The sequence below is a fragment of the Scleropages formosus genome, chromosome 25 (genome assembly GCF_900964775.1).
Source record: "Scleropages formosus chromosome 25, fSclFor1.1, whole genome shotgun sequence".
In the NCBI taxonomy this organism is placed as follows: Eukaryota; Metazoa; Chordata; class Actinopteri; order Osteoglossiformes; family Osteoglossidae; genus Scleropages; species Scleropages formosus.
Genome location: NC_041830.1, coordinates 11,047,971 through 11,072,948, shown reverse-complemented (window position 1 = coordinate 11,072,948; position 24,978 = coordinate 11,047,971). Strand labels below are relative to the sequence as shown.

General features: G+C 42.1%; 2 protein-coding genes across 2 annotated transcripts; both read right to left on the bottom strand.

Moving 5' to 3' along the window:
- Positions 1 to 6,849: 6,849 nt before the first annotated feature.
- On the bottom strand, positions 6,850 to 19,025 carry LOC108921476 (galectin-3-like). Its single transcript, XM_018730949.1, has 19 exons — positions 18,942 to 19,025; positions 18,478 to 18,510; positions 17,884 to 17,916; positions 17,102 to 17,134; positions 16,673 to 16,705; positions 16,472 to 16,504; positions 14,716 to 14,748; positions 14,430 to 14,462; positions 14,146 to 14,178; positions 13,862 to 13,894; positions 13,333 to 13,365; positions 12,633 to 12,665; positions 12,351 to 12,383; positions 11,177 to 11,209; positions 10,364 to 10,396; positions 9,189 to 9,221; positions 9,019 to 9,107; positions 7,678 to 7,825; positions 6,850 to 7,115 (listed from the first exon to the last, which is right to left on the bottom strand). The coding sequence occupies exons 1-19, from the start codon at positions 19,023 to 19,025 to the stop codon at positions 6,969 to 6,971; spliced, it is 963 nt and encodes a 320-aa protein (XP_018586465.1). The 3' UTR covers positions 6,850 to 6,968.
- Positions 19,026 to 19,708: 683 nt separating this feature from the next.
- On the bottom strand, positions 19,709 to 22,965 carry LOC108921477 (galectin-9-like). Its single transcript, XM_018730950.2, has 5 exons — positions 22,890 to 22,965; positions 21,610 to 21,698; positions 20,772 to 20,976; positions 20,501 to 20,632; positions 19,709 to 19,750 (listed from the first exon to the last, which is right to left on the bottom strand). The coding sequence occupies exons 1-5, from the start codon at positions 22,890 to 22,892 to the stop codon at positions 19,709 to 19,711; spliced, it is 471 nt and encodes a 156-aa protein (XP_018586466.2). The 5' UTR covers positions 22,893 to 22,965.
- Positions 22,966 to 24,978: the final 2,013 nt, after the last annotated feature.

The window sequence follows — 24,978 nt, the reverse complement described above, 5'->3', positions numbered from 1 at the left end:
CTCTTACCCTTTTTTTGAAAAGGAAAGTTATCAAATGAGGTCATCTACTTCACCGCAAGGCAGCACGAACAACACAACTGAGGCCGCTGTTCCTCGGCCACAAAGCGCATCCTTCTGGCTGGAGATCGGCAGGAAAAGCTGTACCAAATGTCCAATTTGCACGTTATTTAGTAACGGAACCAAGCACTTTTACGTATTTTACTCTGCAGGCACCCAGTGTTCTCTCTAAACCCAAATGTTTCATCATGATTCACTACCAGAAAAAAGCATGACAAAAATGTGAGCTTCCACCTATTCCTTGTGTCTCATTATACGATTACAGTAGAAAAATACATTTGTTGTTTTTTGTTGCGAGCAGAGTGTGTTTAAAAAACGGTTTTTGTAAATCCTACAGTTCACACCCTGAAAACAATGTTTTGTTAAGCAAATAATTCACATTGGTGTGATTACTGCAGGAAATGTTTAACTGGCTCAGATGAGGGACGCATGAATAAAAGCAAAAGTTATTACATCATTCAGTAGTAGCAGACGGAAGTATTTTTACACTGCTTGGTGTCCTTCCCCTTGGGTTTGGAGCCGATTGCCTCGCACCCGGGTTCAGGGGGGAGTGTTGAGACCCTGAGACATCTCTGAGGACAGGAAGTGATGGGTGGCAGTGGGCTTTGAGAGTGCAACCTGTAGGACCTGAAAGTTTAAACTTTTTTTTTAAATGAAGGTCAAAGACATTTCTCCTGAACTTCATTTTAAAACTTCAACTGTTACAATGATTAATGTCATTAAACCAGCCAGAAAACAATCTTCAACAAGTTGGGGCAAAACCTACTTGACTTCATAGACTGTTCCTGGAGACATCTGTCATAAGATACAAGTCTACTGGGATGGGATTCACAGAACCATTCAAAAAACCTTCACCAAGACTTTTGATTTGTTTCCATCTATTGCCTTAATTCACAACCAAAACTCCCTTTTTGACAATCTTAATACCCTTAAGACATGCAGGCTGGCTACTTTCACAAACTTTGCAAGGAAATGCGTTTTGGTCCTGTGGTCCACACTAGAGGTGCCCTCTGTCAATATATGGGTGACTGAGAAGTTTAAATATCTTCTACTTGAAAACTTAACACATGACTCGCATGAAAAGTTACGGAATTTGGAACGTCGGGACACCTTTCTAGAAGGTGCTACAAAGTGTCATGTGATCATACATAGATGCAATATGTTGCAACCTTTTGGCGTACAGTTTGTACCCATGTATTTGCGACACTGTAGGCCTGTAGAAGTTGGTCCTTGTGCAGTATGTGTGTGTGTAAGAGATGAGGCAGGAGGCAAGAGGTGCAGTTGCCTGTTGATGAAGGCTTTTATTTGCCCTTACAACGGGTGGGAAGGAAGGGGATGGAAAAGGGGGACCAGGGAACAGGCAGGATGAGGTTTTGAGCAGGTCAGGGGGGCTGGGAGAGTCGGGTCGGCCGGGACGCAGGCATCGTCTCTGGGAACAGGTTCGAGCTTGAGCTCGGGTTCGTCTCCGTCTCGTTCTCCTCCTCGGTCTCTTCTCTCTAGCGTTGGGCACCGGGGAAGAAATAGGGAGTGTAATCAGCCCCAGCTGTGGCTGCCTTGCCCCCGTCTCCGCCCCCTCCTCGGGCGGCCTCGGCATGCTACAGTGCGATATGATACAAACATGGATTTCAAAGTTGTTTCACTTTCATTTCAGGAGAAACAGGAAAGGCAGCAACGCTTATCTACAGACTGGTCACCTTATCGAGAAGGTGTGCTGAGGATAAGTTAAAGTGTAACGTGACTTTATGACACCTTGAACACACTTGCATATAGAATCATGTATGTCTGCTTAGTGTGTTTGCTTATTAAATGTTAATCAGTCCAGCATTACGACTTCTTCAAAACATTGTCAGTGAAGTCTTTGGGAAGACATGCTCATCCGCCTAGTTTTCAACTCAATTTTCCCTCCTATTTGACGCTTGAAGAATGAAATAAGCAATTTAAGTTACAGCTTAAAACTCCAAACTCAGTTTATACATACAAACATTTTCAATGATTTTTTTAAACCTTTATCATATTTTCTTAGCTTCTCACATTTTAAATTATACGTTAATTCAGCTCAGTTAAAAGATTAAAGCAAAAAGTTAACTTTTTAAAAAATTTTTTTTTTTTTTTTTTTTTTACAAAATCCAGTGTCAATAAATTTGAGGGATTCTGCATGACTGAAATTTATACAGCTGTGTTATTTTTAGCAGCCCTTGCTAAAGGGCACTGCAACAGAAGGTGGGATTTAAACCTAAGCTCTTTATATGCGAGACTGCAACCCTAACCATTATGCCACCTGGCGCAATAGCAGGTAACTGATGCTGTAGCATAATGGTTAGAGCTGTTGCCTTTAGCCCTAAAGGTCATAGGTTTGAATCTCACCTCCACCTGTAGTACCCTTGAGTAAGATACTTACCCTAAAATTGCTCTGGGGGGGAAAACACACACAATATCCACAACTGCTTATCCCAAGTGGGGTTGTGGTGAACCAGAGCCTAACCTGGCAATACAGGGTGCAAGGCTGAAGGGGGAGGGGGACATGTCCTGGATGGGATGCCAGTCCACTGCAAGGCACCCCAAGCAGGACTTGAACCCTAGACCTGCTGGCACAAGTACAAATAGGCAAATAATTGTAGGTATCTTAACATCTAAATTGCTTTGGAGACAAGTGTCAGCTACATAAATGAAGTTAAAGGAACTGACAAAAGACTCTACAGTAAGACACACACACACATCTTCAGAGCCGCTTGTCCCATACGGGGTCACGGGGAACCGGAGCCTACCCGGCAACACAGGGCGTAAGGCCGGAGGGGGAGGGGACACACCCAGGACGGGACGCCAGTCCGTCGCAAGGTACCCCAAGCGGGACTCGAACCCCAGACCCACTGGACAACAGGACTGTGGTCCAACCCACTGCACCACCGCACCCTACAGTAAGACACTTGGTGAGAAATTCTTCCCTTTAATGCCAGCCCTACTTGCTTTGCTAATCCTGGGTGGGCTCCCATCGATTGGAGGAGGAGGGGACCTGTGGCCAGTCACAAGAAGATGTTTTCCTATAATGAGATGAGGCATGTTGCCTGGACTAAAAGGAGTAGATATAAATTTATTAGCATTTAAACCTCTAATCTATACTGGATTGTGGCTCTCCATCCCTTTCTGGAAAAAAGGAAAAATTTAACAGCGGCATTGAGGTAGGTTAGAGTTACATGTACACATAAGGTCTCTGTGATACAGTCCTCAGGAACCCTGCTCTCAAGAATGGACAGTTAGTATGTCCTACCCTGTGGAAGGATGATGCCTGCTAGTAGGTCTATGGCACAATCCCATGTGTGGTGGGAAAGCATGCAGCTTTAGCCTTACTGAATACCTCCTCTGCAGCAGGATACTTCTGGGTTCATATACTGGAGCACAATCACCCAGACAAATGGAAATTAGTGTCATCCAACATCTATGCAATGGAAATGAGAAACTTTCCATTAATCAGTGAGAAGGTGGGATCAAGTACAGCAGGCTAAGGACAACCAGCAACATCCAGAGACCTAACTGCAAGATGAGGAAAGCTGGTACCATAGTGGTTAGAGCTACTGCCTTTGGATCCAAAGTTTGCAGGTCTGATCTGCCACTTCTGGCTGTTGAACCCTTTAGCAAGGTACTTACCCTGAATTGCTCCAGTAAAATTACCCATCTGTATAAATGGGTAAAATAATTCTAAGTGCTTTAACATTGTAAGTTGCTTTGGAGAAAAGCATCAGCTAGATGAATAAATGTAATGTAGGAGATGCTCTCTGAGGAGGCGGCACAGGAATGGTCATAAACCCTACAGTCCTACTGTCCAAAGGTGTGCTATCTAACCCACAAAGCCATAGAGGCACAAAAAGCTATAGAAGTCCTCCATGATTTTGTCTGACCATCATCTAAAAACTTCCACCTGAACCAGAACGTACAAAAGCACGTACCTGAGGGGCTACAGCACCCTGATATACCGGACAAACAACAACCGAGAGTAGATGTGATACAAGAACGACTTGGCGTCGAGCCAAAGGAATGTTCTTCACAACACGGACAAAGGTGGCAGACATAGTCAACGTGTTCGGCTTCCCAGGTAACTCACGGGCACCGGAGGAGTTTGTCTCAACATTCCAGCTGCAGGATTAATCCCTGAGGGGAGCGCATGTCCACAGCACACCCACGTTCAAGCCTCCGACTACCCCCAGGGATCAGCATTCTATAGAATCACCTAGAATTAAATCTAGTCAAGTGCAGCCACACTTAATTGCTCACCCCTTACCTACATTTGTCTTGTCCAGCACATACTCAATGGTGTTGCTTATTTAGTGTGCAATGTCTCATTTTACTTACACACACACAGCCCTCCATTGCTCTGGTCTCTCCACTGGATCCCCAATAAAGCAAAGGTCCAGTTTGAACCACCCCACCATACAAGTCCCTGCAGGGCTTGGCTCCTCCCTACCTCCTGTCTAATTTCTCCAGTGTGCCCAGTATAAACACCACTCTTCCCCTTCCTGCTTTCCTCTTTCTGAACTCGCATGGGAGGATCTCTCATTCTCTGCTCTCTCCCACAGTGGAACGAGCTGCCTGCGACACAGGACCCAGACCCCGGGCACAACCAGGCATCGAACACATTTAGGAGGAATTTCAGCTCTGTTTATTATTCCATGATAATCAAAAGTACTGTAACTGGGAAGAATCAGCAACAGGACAGCCTGATCAAGAAAAGAGAGCCAGTTCTAGCAACAAAACCATCAATCTACCATCCTGTGTCTGTGCTTGTATTAAATCTACTAGATAATTGGCTGCATCTGGGCTCATTATCCCATTACCAGGGTAACCGTGGGAACATCAGTTGGGTGGAATGATGCTTATTCAGCTCCTCTCCCTGACCTCATACAGTGTCCTCAATGACAGGATGGTCGTTTTTGTATTTCATCAAATTTAAAAATTGAATGTTCTTTGAGTGCTACAGCACAGATTGTGAAATTGAGGTTCCTATGTTATATTGTATGGATTTTTAAAAAGTTATTTAGCCTAGGTGAAGGTCGGTAACAGATCCGTGTGGTTTCAGAATTCTCTTCTGGGTCAGAACTTTGTTTAGATGTGAACTAAGTAAACAGGTTTTTAAACAGTTCTGGCTTCCACTGTTCCCAGTTCCTCCACGCCACTCTTAACTATGCTTGACGGTCACCTACTGTCCCCTACAGGTGCATGATGAAAAACGTCTTGGTGACAGTAGTCAGCATGTGGCTTCTCCTCAGAAACTGATATTTTGTGGTATTAATTTGATGTTATTAATTTTACACGTTTTTTATGGAGGCTGGGCAAACAACAAAGATATTGCAAATGTTCTCCGTCTCCACTGACTTCAACTAATATACTGCATCAGCTACAACGACAAAAATTAATAAATTCATGCAATAAATGCACCGAAATGTAAGAAAATGACATTTAAATCAACCTAACAATTATTCTATTGCTTTTATTCCATCTTTACAAAGATATACAGATTTCTTTTATAATTCAGCTTGCAGTGCATTTATACAGGAACTCTAAATGTCAGTCACTTGTATTGGGCCTTACCTCCAGGGACCGGTAATGAAACTTCACTTAACACTGGTACTCACAGAATTAATTTTATTGTTACATGAAAAGTGATTTGATTAAAAAGCATTTCGAGTAACATTTGGAAAAACAAATCTGAAGGTAATTCAAAGTAAACGATCAAGAAAAGATTTAATTGATGGAATTAGATAGCCTATTGTCTCTGAAGATATATAAGTAACTGAACTTATGAGCATTTCAGTTTACAGATGAAATATACTTTTGACCTTGAAACTCGGGAAATTTTTAGCTCATGAAAACAAGAACCTTCAAATTATTTCTCCCTTGTGCACCTAACATGATATTGCGGTCTAACAGAAGGTGTTTATGAATTGCTAATCGTATGTTAACTTCCCTAAGAAGATTCATATATCCTTCTTCATTCGGTAAATAATCATGAATATTGATCTGACACTGGAGGTCAGCAGATTAGGAGAAAAAAAAAACTCTTCGGTTTATGTCCCATCTAGTGGTGCCTTCAACGCTCCCATGTTGCTTCCAATTCTGAGAAACTCAGCAATAAATATTTGCCAAGAAACGACAGCGAAAAGCATCATCGCCCTGTAATACAGGGCAGAAGATGACAGAAAGATGAAGGCATTTACATCATCGAGTCAAGTAATAGAATCACACAAGTTATTTATACACTAATTACTAATGATTCCGTCTAACATAATTAGTCAGGGTGCACGCTTTCATGGACATTCGCGTTAATCTCCGCGGTCCTCTGTCGGTACGTCGGCCCCTGCAAATCAACAATCTGCACCCAAGATCATCCTACGTTCCCCAGACACAGCTAGGGCTCCCAGCCTGGGAGCATCAACAGTAAGATGATCCCAGAAGAGAAATCAAAGCATGCTATGATGGGTTAATGTGCATTAAATATGATGAGTGACAAATATAAAATTGCTAGTGGAATCAAGAATGCAGGACAAGTGGTTAATTATTACAGGATGGAAATTTCAACCTGAGAGAAACTTCATTTCAACCTTATACAGAAAATGAGAGAACTTGAGCAGATCCTGAAACACTGTAAGATTTGAGACAGAGAAACTGTGCAGACCATGGTTGTTAAAGCATTCGGGCAAAAATGAGGGACCTGCTGCAGAAATACAAGGCTCAGCGTATTAGACCTGAAGAAACTGCACGGGAACAAGGTGCATGCACCTCTGCCCGATACCTCGTCTGGAGGCGGGCAGCTCGACGTCACACTATTTTATGTTTCCGGACTTAAAAGCCCATCACCTTCTGTGACCACGATGCCCCTGTGCTAAGTGGACCTGCCCTCCGCCGGTGGGCCGCGGCTGACTTCAGCACTCCACAGAGGTGAGGCTCACGTCTCCGCCGATCTCCAGGATGTCGATCTCGTTCAGCATGCTGTAGCGATGCTTGAAGGTGATCGTCTGTATGCCGTTGATGGAGATCCGGTAGCACGTGACTTCGCACAAGATGTTTACCTGAAACACACACGGCAGTCACTTGAATACAGGTCTGTGCACCTCTGTGCCCGTGGCACAGTGTTCAGGCAAAAAGTGCACTGTGCAAAAAAATCTAACTAAGTGCTATAAATCTATGATCTACACACACACACATTTTCTGAACCGCTTGTCCCATTCAGGGTCACAGGGAGCCAGAGCCTAACCTGGCAACACAGGGCGAAAGGCTGTAGGGGGAGGGGACACACCCAGGACGGGACGCCAGTCTGTCGCAAGGCACCGCAAGCAGGACTCGAACCCTAGACCCACCGGAGAGCAGGACCCGGGCCAACCCACTGCGCCACCACGTCCCTCATCTATAATCTATTACCGATTTAAATCTATAAGATCAAGCACAGTCAGGGTTCGAGGCCAGCGGGCGGCGAAGCGGAGATGTGAATGGGAGAAAAAAAGTCCACACAAGGATGCTGCTGTCTGATGCACGGCTGTCGTATAGGACTGAGGGACGGTGGTGCTGGAGGAAAGGACGAGAGGCCCGTCAGGGAGCATGGCATGATGCGGCGGTGCGAGGGGGCGGGGGTACCGTGAACGGCCGGCCCTTGCAGAAGGGAAGACCCTGCAGGCGCTCCTCTGAACGCCACTTCTGGCTGCTGCACACCACCCTGCTCTTGTCAAAATCTGGGCTGAGCTGGAACGCCACACCATTTTTGTAGCGCAGCTCAATGAAAAACCTGCAGAAGGCAGAAGTGTTAGTTACTGTCCCGCAACGTGCTATTTGGAATTTATTCATTTAGCTGACGCGTTTCTCCAAAGCGACTTACAATTGCACATTTGCACAGCCAGGCAACTTTACAGGAGCAATTTAGGGTAAGTACCTCGCTCAAGGGTATGGCAGCAGAGGGTGATATTCAAACTTCCAACCTTACATTTCCATTTATTCATTTAGCAGACGCTTTTGTCCAAAGCGACGTACATCTCAGCAAAAGCACAATTTATGCATTACATTAAGAGAAAGAGACATGGCTGCAGGCATGTGACTCAAGTAAAGCTAGTTTGTTACCTATCACTTGCTGCACCGAGGTTCATCCTTCAAGTAGGTATATAAAACACAGGATAGACAAATCCTGATACCCTCGTACCATTTTTTTTAAAATATACCCTTTATTCAGCCACTGCTCGTGGGGATCCGGAGCAGTGGCTGAATAAAGGCTATATCCGGGGATGCTCATGAAGTTACGGTGCATGAACATTTACACCGTACATGAGCTGGAGAGATCTTGGGCGAAGTGGGTCTGGAACAGGTGAGTTTTCAGACCCTTCTTGAATGTAGACAATTTCAGCAGTTTTGAGTGAGAGGGCGTTCCACCACAACGGAGCCAGAACCGAGATCCTCCGTGCTTTGCTTTTCGTGTGCGGGACCCCCACGCGAGCAGAAGAGCGAAGGGGTCGGGCTGGTTTGAACCTTGAAGTCCAAAGGCAGCAGCTCAAACCACTACGCTACAGCTGGTGCGAGCATTTAACTCCCAGATGACATAAAGAAGGCAGGACTCATATCAAGTAAAAAACAAAAGCAGCATCAGAACACCTCCCAGCACCAGTAACTTTAGTCTCTCTGCAACCCTATTTGTACGTCACTTATATTTGTATCTAGCGGAAAATGCGTCCTAGAAGCCCGGCGGCGTCTAAAAACCGAGCTGTGTCTAATCAAAGATTCACATTTATGCCCCCTGCCTGTTGTTGAACGCAGTGAAATTTACGCTTAGTTGCATGTTGTTTTGGAGGAAAAAATTTGCAAAGTGCATAAATGTCAATGCAATTGATCACTGGCCTGATGCTTGCTTATTTTAGTCACTCGATGTCAATCTGTATATGGTCAGCAAGCGAGGTCCTGCACCCACACACGCCCTAGGCCTTGGTGACTCACGTCTTTGCACTGAGGTTCACCACACCCTGGACGGTGATGCTCCTTCCATGGTACATTCCTCCTTGCATGATAAGCTTATAAGGAGTTACCTGGCATGGGAAACACAGCCAGTCAGTTTTCAACAGCAGCGGGTCCGGGCCACGGGTTCGACTAGAATAGGGCGGACTTACCAAAGGTGGCCCTGAGCTGCACGCGACGGCTGTCTGGAAAGGGAGGGAAAAATAACGTTTCGTTCACTTTCATGTCAGATTTTAGTAAATTATTTAAGAAAACGGAGCTGGATCTGAAAGTGTTAATTGTTAGAGGGTCATAAGTCAACCAGAGCTTGTCTGCATAGGGTCTGCTGATCGGCTAGAAGACGGAGAGGTTTGTTCTTAAGTCTCTTCTAAAGAAAAATCAGCAGCAGGAGTTCGGTGCTACGGGTTTGAACGGAAAGGGAGAAACTTACAGAAGACTCTCCTTGGGCACATGCAAGAGCTCGCTCGTAACAGAGAAGAAAACAAAACTCATTTCATCACCTTTTACATCAGCTTCTATATTAATTTAATTCTTTATGAACCAACAGAGCAGCGACGGCACAGGAACGCAACGCCGCGAAGCTGAAAATACGTACGCGTACAAAGTAGAGCAAAAGGTTGAATAATGAAAATATTTTGAAAGGGTGGCCATGAAACAGAAGAAGCTCCAGAAACCCTGACTAGATGTTCCAGAATCTGAATTATGCACTTCAACTGAAAACCGTTCTAGTGGAAGAAAGACACTAGAGTCAATCACGTTTCTCTGCGCCATCAAAAACGCAACTTGAATTCAGGTGCGACAGGAACGCAAAGAGGGACGGATCAAACGCCATACCGGAGATGTTTTGACCAGTTGAACGAGCCCCGTTCCGGTAGGTTCGAATCCCGTCACATTCCCGACACAAATGTCCTCAAAGCGCAGGAGCAGCCTTTACTTAAAGCTTGAATACACTGCAGTTACTACTTGTCTTAAGGGTAATTTTACTCTCTCAAATGCCTGTTGTCCATCAAGAAAATGAATGAAAGCAGCCTCCTGTGTTCAACCCAAAAACACTGAAAATATTTAAACTACGACGCATTTCACTGGAGTTGGGTGTAGGTTTATAGAAATGCCCCTTTGTTTTGGTTTGATGACTTTTGGAACTTAAGTGTTCAGCACAGAAGCCAGAGAACTGGATGTGTGTTTAAAATCCCCATTAAATGAAAAATTAAAGTCCATATAAATGTAACTGAGGCTGCGTTCAAGGGCTCTGGAATATGACCATCTTCAAGCATATTGTTCATTGTTGGCATTATTATAGGGTTTAACCACAAAGGGATGGACTTACAGACGATGAGGTTTTGGGCTTCTCAGGTACGTCCTGGAAATTGGGAGGAAAACAAACTTTATTATCTTTTAAGTCAACTTTTTTAAATTAGCGGCAGCACTCGGTCAGTGGCAACTTAGGGACAGAAACAGTGCACCTAGAATTTGCAAATTTACAGGAATACATAACAGAACATGATCTGGTGCAGTTGTAAAATATGGTTTCTTAAATTTATTCATTTAGCCAACACTTTTCTCTAAAGCAACTTACAATGTGCATCTAAATTTTTTATTAGTTTAGTTGATGCTTTTCTCCAAAGAGACTTACAATTATTTACCCATTTATACAGCTGGACAATTTTACAATAAGTACCTTACTCAAGGGTATTACAGCTAGAGGTAGGACTCAAACCTGCGACCTTTTGGTCTAAAGGCAGCACCTCTAATCACTACGCTACCACCTACCCCTTCAAATGTTTGAGTAATTAATACACATGACATGTATTTTCAAACAGAATTTGGATTCTTGACTAGCAATGGACAAATCAACATATTTTTTTTTTTACGGATTTCCAGGATTTGGCCATGAAAATTACCAAAAAATATACATATATATATATATATATAAACAAAACAATCTCTGAAAGTGTTATTAGTTACCAGGGGTTTTACAGTATATATGGTAACTTGTCCTTAGGGCCTTAATAGACCTTTCACTGTGGTCTGATGTGATGAACCAGAAGATGAGTGGACTCTTTTGTTTAGTTTTTTGGCGTTTTGTATTACGTAGTAGACAGTTCACTGCTACAGTTTAACTGGAAAGGGACAGACTTACAGGAGATGACCCTTGGACGAATGCAACAGCGACCTGGAAGGAGACAGGCGAAAAAAATTATAGTTTTCTACGTTGACTTTTTTTCTTAACAGTAGACAGAGAAACTGTCCATTCATACAGATACATAATACAACAAAAGATAAAACACTTAGGATATTTTGCCTGGGGGACAATAGAATACTACCCATGAACTTGCAGATATTGATCAGATATTCTGGAATTCATCTGAACAACCATGCGGTTCGACTCTTAATTTCGAAGAGGAGAAAGATGAGACTTATTTCTACAGAATTAACCTCTAGTGTTAGCCATAGAGTAAAATACATTTCCTTGCCAAATTTAAAACGGTAATGACATCAGTATTGTAGTGTATCCAGCATTATACGTCACCCTGGATGAATAAGGTATCAGCTAAATATTTATTGTAAGTTGCTGGGGAGAAAAGTCTCTGCTAAATGAATATAGGCAAATAACACGTAATATCAAAAATGCGGTAAAAAGTGTAAAAATTATAAAGAAAGCTGTGTTAACAAAAGCATCTTCCAACATGGAACATGTCTGACTGCAAGTTATTTGTATTTACTCTTACCAAATTAATACAGTACAAAAGCTTAATTAGTGCAAAAGTCACATTAGTTACATTGCTAGTTTTCCAAAACAGTCCTCCAAATGCTTTTCTGCATCAACAGGCCCTTGTTTTTTTAAAAAAATATATTAATTAATCATTATTAACATTGGCTCAAGCCGCTTGTCCCGAGCCAGAGCCTAATCCGACACCGCACGGCACAAGGGGCACACCCAGGACAGGACGCCAGCCCATCGCAAGGCACCCTAAGCAGGATTCGAACCCCAGACCCACCAGAGAACAGGACCCGGCCAAGCCCGCTGCGCCACCGCACCCCCCTTAATAATCTAAAATATTAAAACCACAATGCATTTTACTAGCTCTGAAGACAGGTTTAAAGAACACCAGGTGGTGTATATACTGTAAGTAACACTAAGGGTGTCTGCATAGGCTGAACAGACCTCACATAATAGCGTGACTTCAGCTGATAGGCCAGAACACACCTGAGCTCCCTACCAAGTTCAGAATAAGTCATTTTTTGCAAAGAATCAGAGCCGTAAACAGCAGCAGTTCACTGCTAACGGTTAAACCGGACGGGGAAGGACTTACACCACGTGTTCCTTCGGCGTATGCAACAGCTACCTGGAAAGAGCAAGGAAAACAAACTTTACTTTATTATCTCCTATGTCAGCGTTTTTTAATTAAATAAATACAAATCTCCATTAAGCAAAGTCAAAAGCTGATCGGAGGAGCTTTCTGATGAGTTTTTCTCTTCCCTTGAAATTAAACCACTTGAAGCTGTGTTCCGGGACTTGGGGATATGACTTTATTTAATAATGTTTTTAATTGTCAGCATTAGAATAGGGTTCGACTGGGCAGCCAAAGACTTACAGGAGGTGGTGCTTGGTTGTACATGGGAGCTACCTGGAATAAAGAAAGAAAGCAAACCTCAGTATTTTCCAGGTCAGCTTTTTAAAAAATTAATTAAAATTAAATTAAATTATAACAACAAAATAGTGAGAACAACATGGACGCAGGAACAGAGTATGTAGAAATTGCAAATTCGTAAAGGTACATAATAAAACACAAGCTCAAATTACTAAATTACTTTGCATGAGCGGTGATAAAACACTCCCTGAACCATGACCACCTTTTCTAGAATTCATTTGAAAAAAAATGCAGGTCAAATTTGAACTTTTCTAGTGGAGGAAAGATAGACACTTAGTCAAGCAAAGTTTTTGCAGAGGGAACTTCTCATGTTGAGCCTAAGATCAAAATACATTTCCTTGCCAGACTTGTAAGAGTAATCAACCTACGTTCAATAACATTATGAAAAACAACATTTTTGTTCTGTAAATATTTAAGTCACAACACCTTTTATTTGGGTGAAACGTACGTGTAAGAATTCCAGTGCGACCGAGTTTAATGATTGCTGGAAGGAATTGGATTGTTGGAAGCCAAAGAATTAGTTGTGCTTCTCAAATCCCCATTAAGCAAACTAAGAAGTGAAAAAGGAAGGGCATTGAAATGGGTTTTGTCTTTTACTTAGATTAAACCGAAGCTGTGTTCAAGGACTCGGGGAAAGACTTACAGGAGGTGGCGCTTGGTTGTAAAGGGGAGCCACCTGGAAAGAGGAAGAGAAACAAATCTCAATCTTTTCTACATCAGCGTTTTTTTTTTATAATTAACAGTGAAGTGAAATCAGTGAGAACAACACGGATAAAGAAAAAGAATACGTAGAAACTGCAAATTCATCGAGTTAAATAAAACAAATTAGAATGGCTGAAGCTGTGTTCAAGGACTCAGGAATATGGATTTATTAATGTTTTTAATTTTCAACATTACAATACAGTCGGGGGTGAGGGGTGCGGTGGTGCAGCGGGACTGGCTGGGTCCTGCTCTCTGGCAGGTCTGGGGTTCGAGTCCCATTTGGGGTGCCTTGCAATGGACTGGTGTCCCGTCCTGGGTGTCCCCCCTCCCCTTCCAGCCTTACACCCTGTGTTGCCTGGTTAGGCTCCGGTTCGCCGCAACCCCACTCGGGACAAGCGGTTTCAGTCAATGTGTGTGTGTGTGTGTGTGTGTGTACACAGTATGGTTTAAGTGGACAGGGAAAGACTTACAGGAAGTGGTGCTTGGTTGTAAATTGGAGCAACCTGGAAAAAGGATGGAAAACAAATATCAATATTTTCAATGTCAGCTTTTTTGTAAATTAACAGCAAAATAAAATCACTGAGAACAACATGGACATAAACAGAATACGTAGAAACTGTAAACTCATATAGATAAATAAGAAAAATTAGACTGACTGAAGCTGTTTTCAAAGACTCAGGAAAATTAGTTTCGTTATTAATGTTTGTAATTGTTAATATTAGAATCGGATTTGACTGGACAGGTAAAGACTTACAGGAAGTGATGCCTGGTTGTATGTCAGACCAACCTGGAAATGGGAAGGAAACAAACCTCGATATTTTCTGTTAGATGTTTTTTTTAAATTAACAGCAAATGAAATCAGTGAGAACAACATGGACACACAAACAGAATACGTAGAAACTGCAAATTCACAGAGATAGAAAATGAAAATTAGACTGTTTAAAGCTGTGCTCAAAGACTCAAGAATATGAGTTTCTTTATTAATGTTTTTAACTGTCAGCATTAGAATCGGGTTTGACTGGACTTGGAAAGACTTACAGGAGGTGGTGCTTGGCTGTATGCTGGAGCTACCTGGAAATGGGAAAGAAAAGAAACCTCAATATTTTCTAGGCCAGCTTTTTTTAAAATTAATTAACAGCAAAATGAAATCAGTAAGAATAACATGGAGACAGAAATGAAATACTTAGAACCTCCAAATTCATACAGATACATAATAAAAATTTGATTGACTGAACCTGTGATCAAGGACTTAGGAATATGACCTTATTAATGTTTTTAATTTTAAAACATTTCAGTAGGTTTTGACGGGAAGAGAAAGACTTACAGGAGGTGGCACTTGGTTGTATTCTGAATCTACCTGGAAAGAGAAAAGAAGACAAACCTCAATATTTTCTATATCTCCTTTTTTTATTAATTAACAGCAAAATGAAATCAGTGAGAACAGACACAGAAACAGAATACCTAGAAATTGCTAATTCATACAGATACATAATAAAACACAAGATCAAAATATAACATTATTCAGCACAAGTATTAAACAGATACAATTTTTGAAAAGCATTAAATATTGACGATTCGAAACGTTCCAAAGTTAACTTTTCACTTGGAAGAAAGTGAGATACCTGAATTAATTGCGTAACTGTTATGATCTGAAATGAATAATTTCCGACAATCAGCTAATTAAGGTTAAAGGTGTAAAAAAATTCCAGGTACTATAGAGTTTGCCAGATTAAAAAGGATTTTCTTTCCATTTCATTGTCTGAGATTTACATTAAGAAGTTTCAAAACAGAACACTAGCTTTACACATAGACGTGTAAATATGAAACAATCACCATAGGAGGCTCCTATTTCTCAGTAATAGCATTTATAATACTTAAACCAGTATACATACTATTGGAACTATATCTAGCTTGAAAAAGTACAGTGTGATGAAGTTTAATGATTTGTGGGCTAGAGAACTGAATGCTAAGATAAAATCTAAATTAAGAAAAATAATATGTCGAACAGTGAAGCATTATAATGGTTTTTTGCCCGCCTTTAGACTGATCGAGACTAGCTTCCAAAACCGAAAGAGACAACTTTATTGAATTGTGTTGTTAATTGCTGGGATAAGTATATAGTTAGCAGACACTTCCAAAGAAGAGAATGTGGTAGTATCGGCCGGCACCTTTCCATCCAAAGTGACTTACCATGGTGGATACACTCCAGTACAATAGTTAGAGTTATGCAACACAACGAGCTACAGAATAGACTGTGATTTTTAAGTCCAAATTAAGAAAATGAACGAGTCAAACAGAGTAGCAGTCTAATGTGTTTTTATCTTTCTTTAAAGTTATACTAATTGAAGCTGTATTCCAGAATTCTGGAATTTGGTCTTTCTTACATGTGTCATTAAATGCAATATTTCTTTGAGAATTCTGCATGTTAACCATCAAGTCTTGGGTCTTTTTCTGAAGACACTGATTGGTTAGTGTCACAGATTTGTACAGCTATTACTAGAGAAGTACGGTCCTCTTCAAAGACACTTGAAAGAGATATATTTTCAATATGACTGCTTTTGGTTAGTCGAGCCAGTCGAGGTGGTTCGGACATCTGGTAAGGATGCCCCCTGAGTGCCTCCCGTTGGAGGTATACCAGGCAGGGTAAAACTGGGACGAGACCCTGCGGTCAGCCCAGGACCCGCTGGAGAGATTTCATCTCCCAGTTGGCCTGGGAGAGGCTGGGGATCCCTGGGGTGAGCTGGAGGAAGTTGCGTGGGATGGGGATGTCTGGGCCTCTCTGCTCTCCCTATTGCCACCTCGACCCTAAGGGACAAGTGGCTAAGAAAATGGACAGATGGAACCTTGCCCCTGATGAGTATAAAGAAACCCATAAAACTCTCTAATTTACTGCTGTTGGGGGAGGGGTGGGGTATGCCTAACTAGACCCGAGAGTGTCAGAACAACATGTTGTGGCTTCAGTTCACAAGCTACCAGACAAATAGTTTTTTCCCAAGTTCACAACTGGGTTAAAAGGAAGAGTCATCTGTCAAGAGGTGCCGGTAAGTGTTACAGGTTTGACTGGAAAGGGATGGACTTACGGAAAATGTCCTTCGGGTGTATGCAAAAGCTTCCTGAAAAGAAAGACAAAAAATTGTATTTCGATACATTTTATGTCGGAATTTGTCGTGAAATTATATAATGGAACAGCACTCGGGCACAGCATCGTAAAGAGAGAAGAGCTAGACCAAGAAAACGAATAAGTCGAACTGAGGAGCAGACTAGAAAGGAAGAAGACTCACAGAAGACAGGTCTTGGTTGAACCCTGGAGCTCCCTGGAAAGAGTGAGAAAAGCAGACTTTATTATCGTCTGTTGGAACCTTTTTTACAATTAATTACCAACAAAACTGCACTTGGTCCCAGCAACACAGAGACAGAAACAGAATAACAACAAATTGCAAATTCATACAGATAAATAATGCAGCGTATGGTTAAAAAAAAAAAAAAAACTTGTGATATTTAGCAGGAGTTGCCATAACGTGCAGCGCTACCTACAAACAGCCAGAACCGGAAGATGACCAGACGTGTTCACAAGTCTGCAATACGGTCGTCTAGTAAAGAACAGTCAGCTGTTAACAGCCGCAGGACACACTCGTCACGCAACACTTTTCCACAGTCAAAACACACACACAATTTTAGTTTTCCTCCGCACTGGAAAGGGATGGACTTACATAACATTGCCCTTTGGTGTACGCAAGGGCTCCCTGGAAAGAGAGAGGGAAACAAACTTTGTTTCATTACCATTTATACAAACTTTTTAAATAACTAACAACAAAATTGCATGAATAAAAACAAGAGATAGAGAAAGAGGTTACTAAGAAATTGCAAATACATATATGGAGACATATAACACAACACAAGGGCAACAGGTTACAGTACTAAACAGGGCCGGTCAGGAAAGTGTAAAAAAACAATAACTAAGGCAGGCTACAGCTTCTCAGCAGTATCGTATAATATTTAAAGCAGGACACGTGTCGTTGGGGCTGAACCTCGCTTTAAGAAATGCTGTTTGATCAGGTTCAGAGATCTCTGGGGGGGCAAGTGCCCAGCCTACAGAACAAAGAACTGATTGCTATTACAAAATCCACATTAAGCAATGGATATAGGTAGTCTTCCACTTACGACATATGCAACGTATGGCAACCCAGATTTACGACTGCCATCCCATCAAGCTTTTTTGTTATTAGTCCGGATGTTTGGAGGTAACATCTAACAATGATCGCTCAGTCTGCTGCATAGTAAGATTTGCTAGCTGAGTCGTCACAAAGCATCCGCATTTCTTCTCGACATTGTGCTTATCAGTCAACATTTTTATTTGCAAAAATTTTCCTTTTATTTTTTATTCAGTTCTAGTTACTTCTCGCTGTGGATTTTTCACCAAGTTTATGATAATGAACTTATAAACATGAGCAGAACAGCGACTTCCAGTTTCACTGGAAAAGTGGAGACTTACAGAAGTTGCCTTTTCGGTATACGCAAAAGCTCCCTTGAAAGAGATAAGAACATTAATTTTGCATTGTAATGATTTATTTAAACTTTTTTACGGAACAGCATAGATCACAATAATACAAAGACAGAAGCAGTATACCAATATATTGTAAATGCATACAGATGCAGTGAGCCGGGGGATTGATGAAACCCTGAGAAATTCGAAAATGCGACAATAACTAAAACAGACTCTTGCTTCTCAGTATTATCACTTACAATATGTAAACCACAATAAATGTCATTGGAGCTGAACCCAGCTTTAAGAAATGCAATCTGATCAAACTAAGGATTTTTTTGAAGGCAAGTCTCCAGCTTACAAGCCAAGGAATTGGTTACGATTCTAAAATCCACATTAAGCCAACTAATAGGTATAAAGAAGGACGGTTCTAAAAAGTTTTTTGTCTTTAAGATTAAACTAATTGAGGCTGTTTCGGAACTTCGGGAGAGACATGACGATGCTTATTCCCAAGTTCAAAATAGTTTCGTCTTATAAAGAACAGTTAGTTCTTCACAAGAGAAGAACAGCGCTGTGGGTTTGACTGGAAAGGGACGGACTTACCGAACACGCCCCTTGGTTGTACGCAGAAGCTACCTAGAAAGGGAGAAGAAAAAAACCTTATTTCAGTATGTTTTACATAAACCTTTTCCATGAATTAACAACTGAACTGCTCTTGGTCACAGGAATACAAGGACAGAAATGTTATTTGGAGAAACTGCAAAGACGTACAGGTATGTAAGACTAGAGGTACAGTATTTAGCAGGGGTGAGCTGTGAAATACTGTCTTACTTTTACAACATATACTACTGTAGGCTCCTGCAATAACATTTATAATATTTAAACTAAGACGCATTTTAATCACAGCTGAACCCAGCTTTCAGAAATGCAATCTTATTAAGTTTAATAATTTCTGGGAGGCAAGTCTCCAGCCTACAGACCATAAAATTGGCAAACTAATGAATGGAAAGGAGGATAATTCTTTCGACTTTTATCAAAATTAGATTAAGTGAGGCTGTTTTCCAGACCTCCAGAATACTGCTTTCTTCAAGCATGCTGTTAATTGTCAGGATTAGGATATGGTGTATCTGAGCCCAGAACTTCTTTTCCATTTCTATAGGGAAACATCAAGGCCCAGGAGTTTTCCCGGACTTTGCTTGGTTAGTGTCCCAGATCTCGGAAATTATGAACTGACACGTAAGTGTTTCCCTTCAGAAAGACCTGTCAATGATATTTTTTTCAAAAATGATTGTTTTTGCTTATTCCCAGCATGCCTCTTAGAAGTACAAACAGACCTGTAAAACTCTGAATGTTTTACTTATCATCTCAGGGTCATATGTAAATAGACCTGAGAGTGTTGGTAGTCTTTGTAGACCTCCTTCTGTTGTAATTTCAGCTGATTGGCCAAAAGACAGCTAGGCTTATTCCCAAACTCATGATAAGTGTATTTTGTAAGGAATTCTTAGTTGTCAATAGCAGCAGGCCTGTGCTACGGATTCCACTGGAAAGGGAAGGACTTACAGAAAACGCTCCTTGGTTACCTACAAGAGATTCCTGTAAAGAGAGAGGAAAACTATTTTATTATCTTTTGCCCTGCCTCTTGTCTACATAAGCATGTGCAGAAGCAGGAAACTGCGGGATATTGACTGAAAGACACTTTAAAATTTGCATGCAAGCCTCCACCAATCTCCAATTCCCACACTAGGACACAAGGACAAAAACTGCATTGTGACAGCATGCATCTCTAGATGGACATAACAATTAATTGTTAACGCAATTAATGTTAAAGTCGGTATTAAAACGCTGTGTTGAGCAGCACAAAGATAGTGGGACTCTCCTTAACATGAGTGCGGACACATGAGGTTTACTCAGGAGCTCTTGCTTTCAGGTTGGTCAGAGTATCGCTATCAGTATTCATGGTCGCTCTCATTCTTTAGCGCACATAGCAACTTACCATATTGAACCCATAACCTGAAAACGGGGGGAGGGCCTTGGAAGGAGAAGAGAAAATAAATTATTTCAGCTCAGGGACAACAATAAGTAGTATTGCGCTTCATAATTCGAATTCCCTGCCCACAGTTCTGATGACGGAAGGACGCATCCCTTTTTTTTTTCCTGTATTTATATCCTATATTTTTTGTACCTCTTCATTGTGCTACATTTGAATGTAGGTTTGATCCCCATTCAGCCTGTGTAAAGTTCGCATGTTCTCCCCGTGTCCGTTCTGGTTTCCTCACACACTCCGAAGGTGTGTTTCAGGTGGATGTGTGACTAAACTGCAGGTTGTGTGTGTTTGTGGCTACCCTGCAATGGACTGTCATCCCATCCAAGGTGTGGCCCTCGTAGCCTATCATCCCATGATTCCAGGATAGGCTCCTGGCAGCTGTGACCCTGACAGGACAAGCGGTTTATGAAAGTGAATAAGTGAGGGAGGTACAGCCACCGCCCCACACACACTGATTGGTCCGCCCGTTTTTTTTTTTGGTGTCATAGTGCGATCGGGTTCTCGCTCCCTGACCCTGTGAACAGGACAAGCATTTCGGAGGAAAATTTGAGTTTTCTCAGATTTGCCGGTCTGCAGACGTACAGGGGGGCTCACGCTGGTGTTAGGAAACTCGACGGATTCCAGTTCTATTCCACCATCCACCCAGATGGTGTTGACGCTGCTGGGTGGAAGCTGGTGAAGGTATTCCAAGAAGAAGATTCCGTTGACAGAAGTCTGCGCAGAGGCGGGTGAGTAGAATGTAGCAACACAAGAAAGACAGGAATGAGCTCAGTATGTGCAATGCATGTAATTTCCTTAATTGCTCCTATTGCTTCTGTGTGCCACCCCCCGCCCCCCCCTCCCCATTGCTCACCAAATAGGAGTCACGGTTCACCATGATTTCAAGGGCGAAGGTGGAGCCGCGGGGGATAGGCGACTCATACTTGCACTCCTTGCTCCAGGTGTTCTGATGGTAGCTGTTCAGCACCACGTACCCCGGGAGCTTGTCAAACCTGGCACTGAAGTGTAGGGCCACATTTGCCTCCGGACCATCACCACACTGCAGGTTCACGTAGAAGCTGGAGCCACACACATAGACACACACACAGGAACTGTATGACTTTTCTTGCCTGCATGTTGTCAGCAAGTGATGGAAAGTGCTGATGAACATCCTGACTTCATATGGAACGTCTGTCGTTTCAAGTCCCAGAAGCTTGGTCATCTTCGAACACTTGAGCCCGACAGTTATCCTTTCTTAAGTCAGGGCATTCCATCGCACAGGTGAATAACACGGGGCGTCATGAAAGCAAGCACACCCAGGAAGAAAGGCGAAAACTCTGAATTTCGGTCCATCAGATCACACGAGCTGTATGTGGAGTTTTTGTACCCCAGCTACTCTTCCATGTGCTCAGTCAGCTTGGAGATTTTTACATCATTTCTTCCAAATCACAAAATAAACGTTAAAAACACGTGTTAGTGCACTGTTTCTAATTGGTGCTTTTGGAATTAAAAAAAAAATACTGAATAAAAAAGCAAAATTAAATTTTACTCTTTTTTTTTTTGTCTGAAGGCATGAATACGGTTCAAAATTTGCGGAAACGACTCCCCGAAGAGCTGGCTGAACGAATGAACCCACAGCTGAGAGGAAACTGAACGTAGCAGCCGAACAGGTCGTGGAGCTCAGCATTGGGGGTGACGGTGCTCCGACTCACCTTTTGGCCCCCAGCAGTACTCGTCCCTTCACCGTTATGCTCTTTCCTTCTTGCAGGCCCCCTTGGATGTGTTGTCTCAAGGGCGTTTTCTGGGGAGGTGCGGCATTAGGCAGTTTCGGTCAGCTTCTTTTCATCATGCGGTAAAATCTCCATGATCTAACTTAAACGGGACCAACGTTTGGGCGCACAGCCGAAAACATTAATCCCACGAATCGTAGGGAAAATTTGCATGTGGGATAAAAGAAAGAGAGGAGCGTCGTATGTTCTCAAGCAGTCAGCGTCATCATCTAGTCGTTTTCACATCCTTCGCATCGATTCGCTTTGTATCAGACCTGATGCGCACTCCTTCAAGTAGATGACATCGTGTGGTATGCCATGCATGCTGGATATTCTGAAACAGCCGAAGGTCCGATAATGGACACTTTACTACCTGTTAGGAATGGCAGTTTGTACATTAACACCATCAAGGACAATAGTCACCCCAGCACAGCCTTTTCACACCCTTCCCATCAGACGGACTCTACAGGAGTGTTGAAGCCAGAACTTCAGGGCTGAAAAGCAGTTTTTACCCACAGGCCATCAGGCTTGTGAAGGAAACCCATCCACTGCCTATACTGATCACGGCAGACACAGATTACCCGCTGAGGCCGAGAGGTGTCAACTACCCCCCATCCCTCCTACACACACATACACAGCCACAACGCCAGTAACATCAGAGACCACACACTACGCCACATACCTTGTGCATACAAATACACACCCCCTTTCAACTATGAATAGACCCAATCTGCCTCTGCAGGACTTTGCACGTGTACGTCTCCCATGTCTACATTGCGCACTGCACACTTTGTATATGTATATAACTGCGTTTCTTGTATTTTTGCACTGATAGTAATTTTTGTAAGTTTGTGATTTACGCCTCGTGTTTTTTCTTTCCTTGGGTTTTCCTTTCCTTATGTCCTTACAATTTATGTCACAGGCTGCCGAGAGGATTCACAGAGTAAGAATTTCATTGTATGGTGTAACCAACTGTTTACTGTACACATGACAATAAACTCTTGAATCTTGTCTAAAGCCTTTTATTCAAAATAGAGTTTTTTCAGTGCACTACTGCTTCACACTGGTCTCCTGGGAAGGGTGAATGGTTAACTGTTGAGGTCAGATCTTTAAGAAACCTGGTGAAGGGACCAGTTACTCTATACACAATAAATCAGTAGACACGAACAGAGACGCCTTTTTCAATGCACACCATTGTAGGCTTGATTACTGTCTTTACTTACCATGTTGGAGTACGGCTGGTGGGGGTTTAGGGCTATCCCCCTCTGCGGAGAGCTGGTGTCTGGCTGTGGACCTCTGCCTTCCTGCTGTGCTTTGAGATGATGGTTCTTGATGTCTCTTTGAAGCTTTGCATTTTCACATTCGTAAAGGGTAATTTAACAGTTGATTCTCTGGAATGAAGTGTGTCTTGTTTGTCTTATGGATAAGGCTCTTCTCGGAAAGCTCCGCATCACATCCCAATTACAGGTCATTTTATTTTAGAACCGTGCGGTTTAAAATATTTCAGCACAGAAACATCCGCGTTCTTGGTAAACCCCAAAATTCCATCCTTATTTATTGACAGAAAGAGAGGTGAACGGCTCAGTTATTCCTGCGTAATTACGAAAGTATACAGTACCCGTACCTAATTTATGACACAACATCATTTTATGACTCAAGAAGTGGGTTCAAAAATAGAACGGAATAGAATAGTATAGAATATAATTGATTGTCCCATTTCTGGGAAATTTGTCTTGAACAACCATGACACGGCCAGTGCGCAACACTGGACTCACATAAAACAATACGCACCATAACATACAATAAGTAAAAAATAAGCAACAATCCAAATATGTTAAAATCCTACTGTATTCAAATATAAAATCTCAATTTTGGAAGACTCACTGATAGCTTTCATGTGGGACTGGGGTCTGTGGGGTATTGGACTCTATCTTCCCAGGCAGAAGCTGCTAGGGAAACTTCAACTGAGCCACATTACCTAAGAATCCAGATAGTCTGTGGTGTCCTGGCAAACGGTTGACCACCAAAACCTCTTATACAGTGCTGTGGAAAAAGTATTTGCCCCCTTCCCTGATTTTTTTTTGCATACTTGCCACAGTTAAATGATTGAGATCACCAAACAAATTTTAATATTACACAAAGATAACCCAAGTAAATACAAAATGCAGTTTTTTAAGTGATGATTTCATTTATTAAGGGAAAAAAGCTGTCCAAACCTACCTGGCCCTATGTGAAAAAGTAATTACACACCCCCCCCCCCCCCCCCCCCCCCCGTTAAATTATGAATGAACTGTGATTAACCACATTTTTTGGAAAGCTGAGTTAAATTTCACTTGCCACACACAGGCCTGAATATTGCCAGACCTGTTGAATCAAGAAATCACTTAAACAGAACCTGTCTGACAAAGTGAAGCACACTAAAAGAACTCAAAAAGCAACACATCATGCTGCGATCTAAAGAAATTCAAGAACAGATGAGAAACAAAGTAACTGACAAATCAGGAAGGGGCAAATACTTTTTCACAGCACTGTATATTAGCTGCAATTTATAGGCAATTCCTGGGTGTCCCATATTCTGAGATGTGTGAACCCAACTAAAACAGCTGGAGAGTGAAGGTCGCCATCACATGTGCCTTGTCACTGAGTCTATCCACGGTCCCAGATCCTCCAGCTGTGCTTCCATGACGACTTTCGGCATTTCCATGTGAATCGAGACTACGATGCAGGTCCGTGGCCCACAGCTGTCTGGCTAAAGCAGGCAATGCACACCTACACCTTCATGGAAATTTGAGAGTACAAGTGACATCATACCCATTTTTTTTTTTTTTTTAAACAGGCCTGTTTTCCTGGAAATCTAAATATAGTTTAAAAAAAATAAAAAAAAAAAACGTGTCAGAGCATCCATCTAGCCTGTCTGGGGGGAAGCAAGGTGGCATTCCAGAGACACTTGGGATTCCTTCGAACAGTGAGAGCCACAGGTAGGCGCACAGTCCGCTCTTAGTTCAACCACATCTCCAAACCAAGATCCGTATCCCCCACGTCTTAGTTACAGTCTGCAGTTATCAAGTTGTGTTAAAAAATGCGTGAAACTGCAAGAAAGTTTTCCAAGAATGCTAAGCAGCATGAGTGCATGATCCCTTTTATTTTCTTTCGAGAATGAAAACAAAACCAGTGTTGACATGGCAACCACATGCAGTACAAAAATATGAATTCTTACATGACATACAAAATGTGTTGACTCATACTGGAAAACGAAAATTACAATTTGGGTTCAGTAGCATTTTGTACATGAAAAAATATAAACATCTGTAC

Coding starts and splice junctions, on each gene's coding strand:
- LOC108921476 (XM_018730949.1), bottom strand. CDS start 19,025: ATGGAAAAGAAGTTCTGGGCTCAGATACACCATATCCTAATCCTGACA. Junction 14,749..16,471: donor ACACCCGAAGGACATTTTCC/GTAAGTCCATCC, acceptor TTCTCTTTCCAG/GTAGATTCAGAATACAACCA. Junction 9,222..10,363: donor AGCCCAAAACCTCATCGTCT/GTAAGTCCATCC, acceptor CTCCCTTTCCAG/ACAGCCGTCGCGTGCAGCTC.
- LOC108921477 (XM_018730950.2), bottom strand. Junction 20,977..21,609: donor GTACTGCTGGGGGCCAAAAG/GTGAGTCGGAGC, acceptor GTGTGGCTCCAG/CTTCTACGTGAACCTGCAGT. Junction 20,633..20,771: donor TGAACCGTGACTCCTATTTG/GTGAGCAATGGG, acceptor GCCTCTGCGCAG/ACTTCTGTCAACGGAATCTT.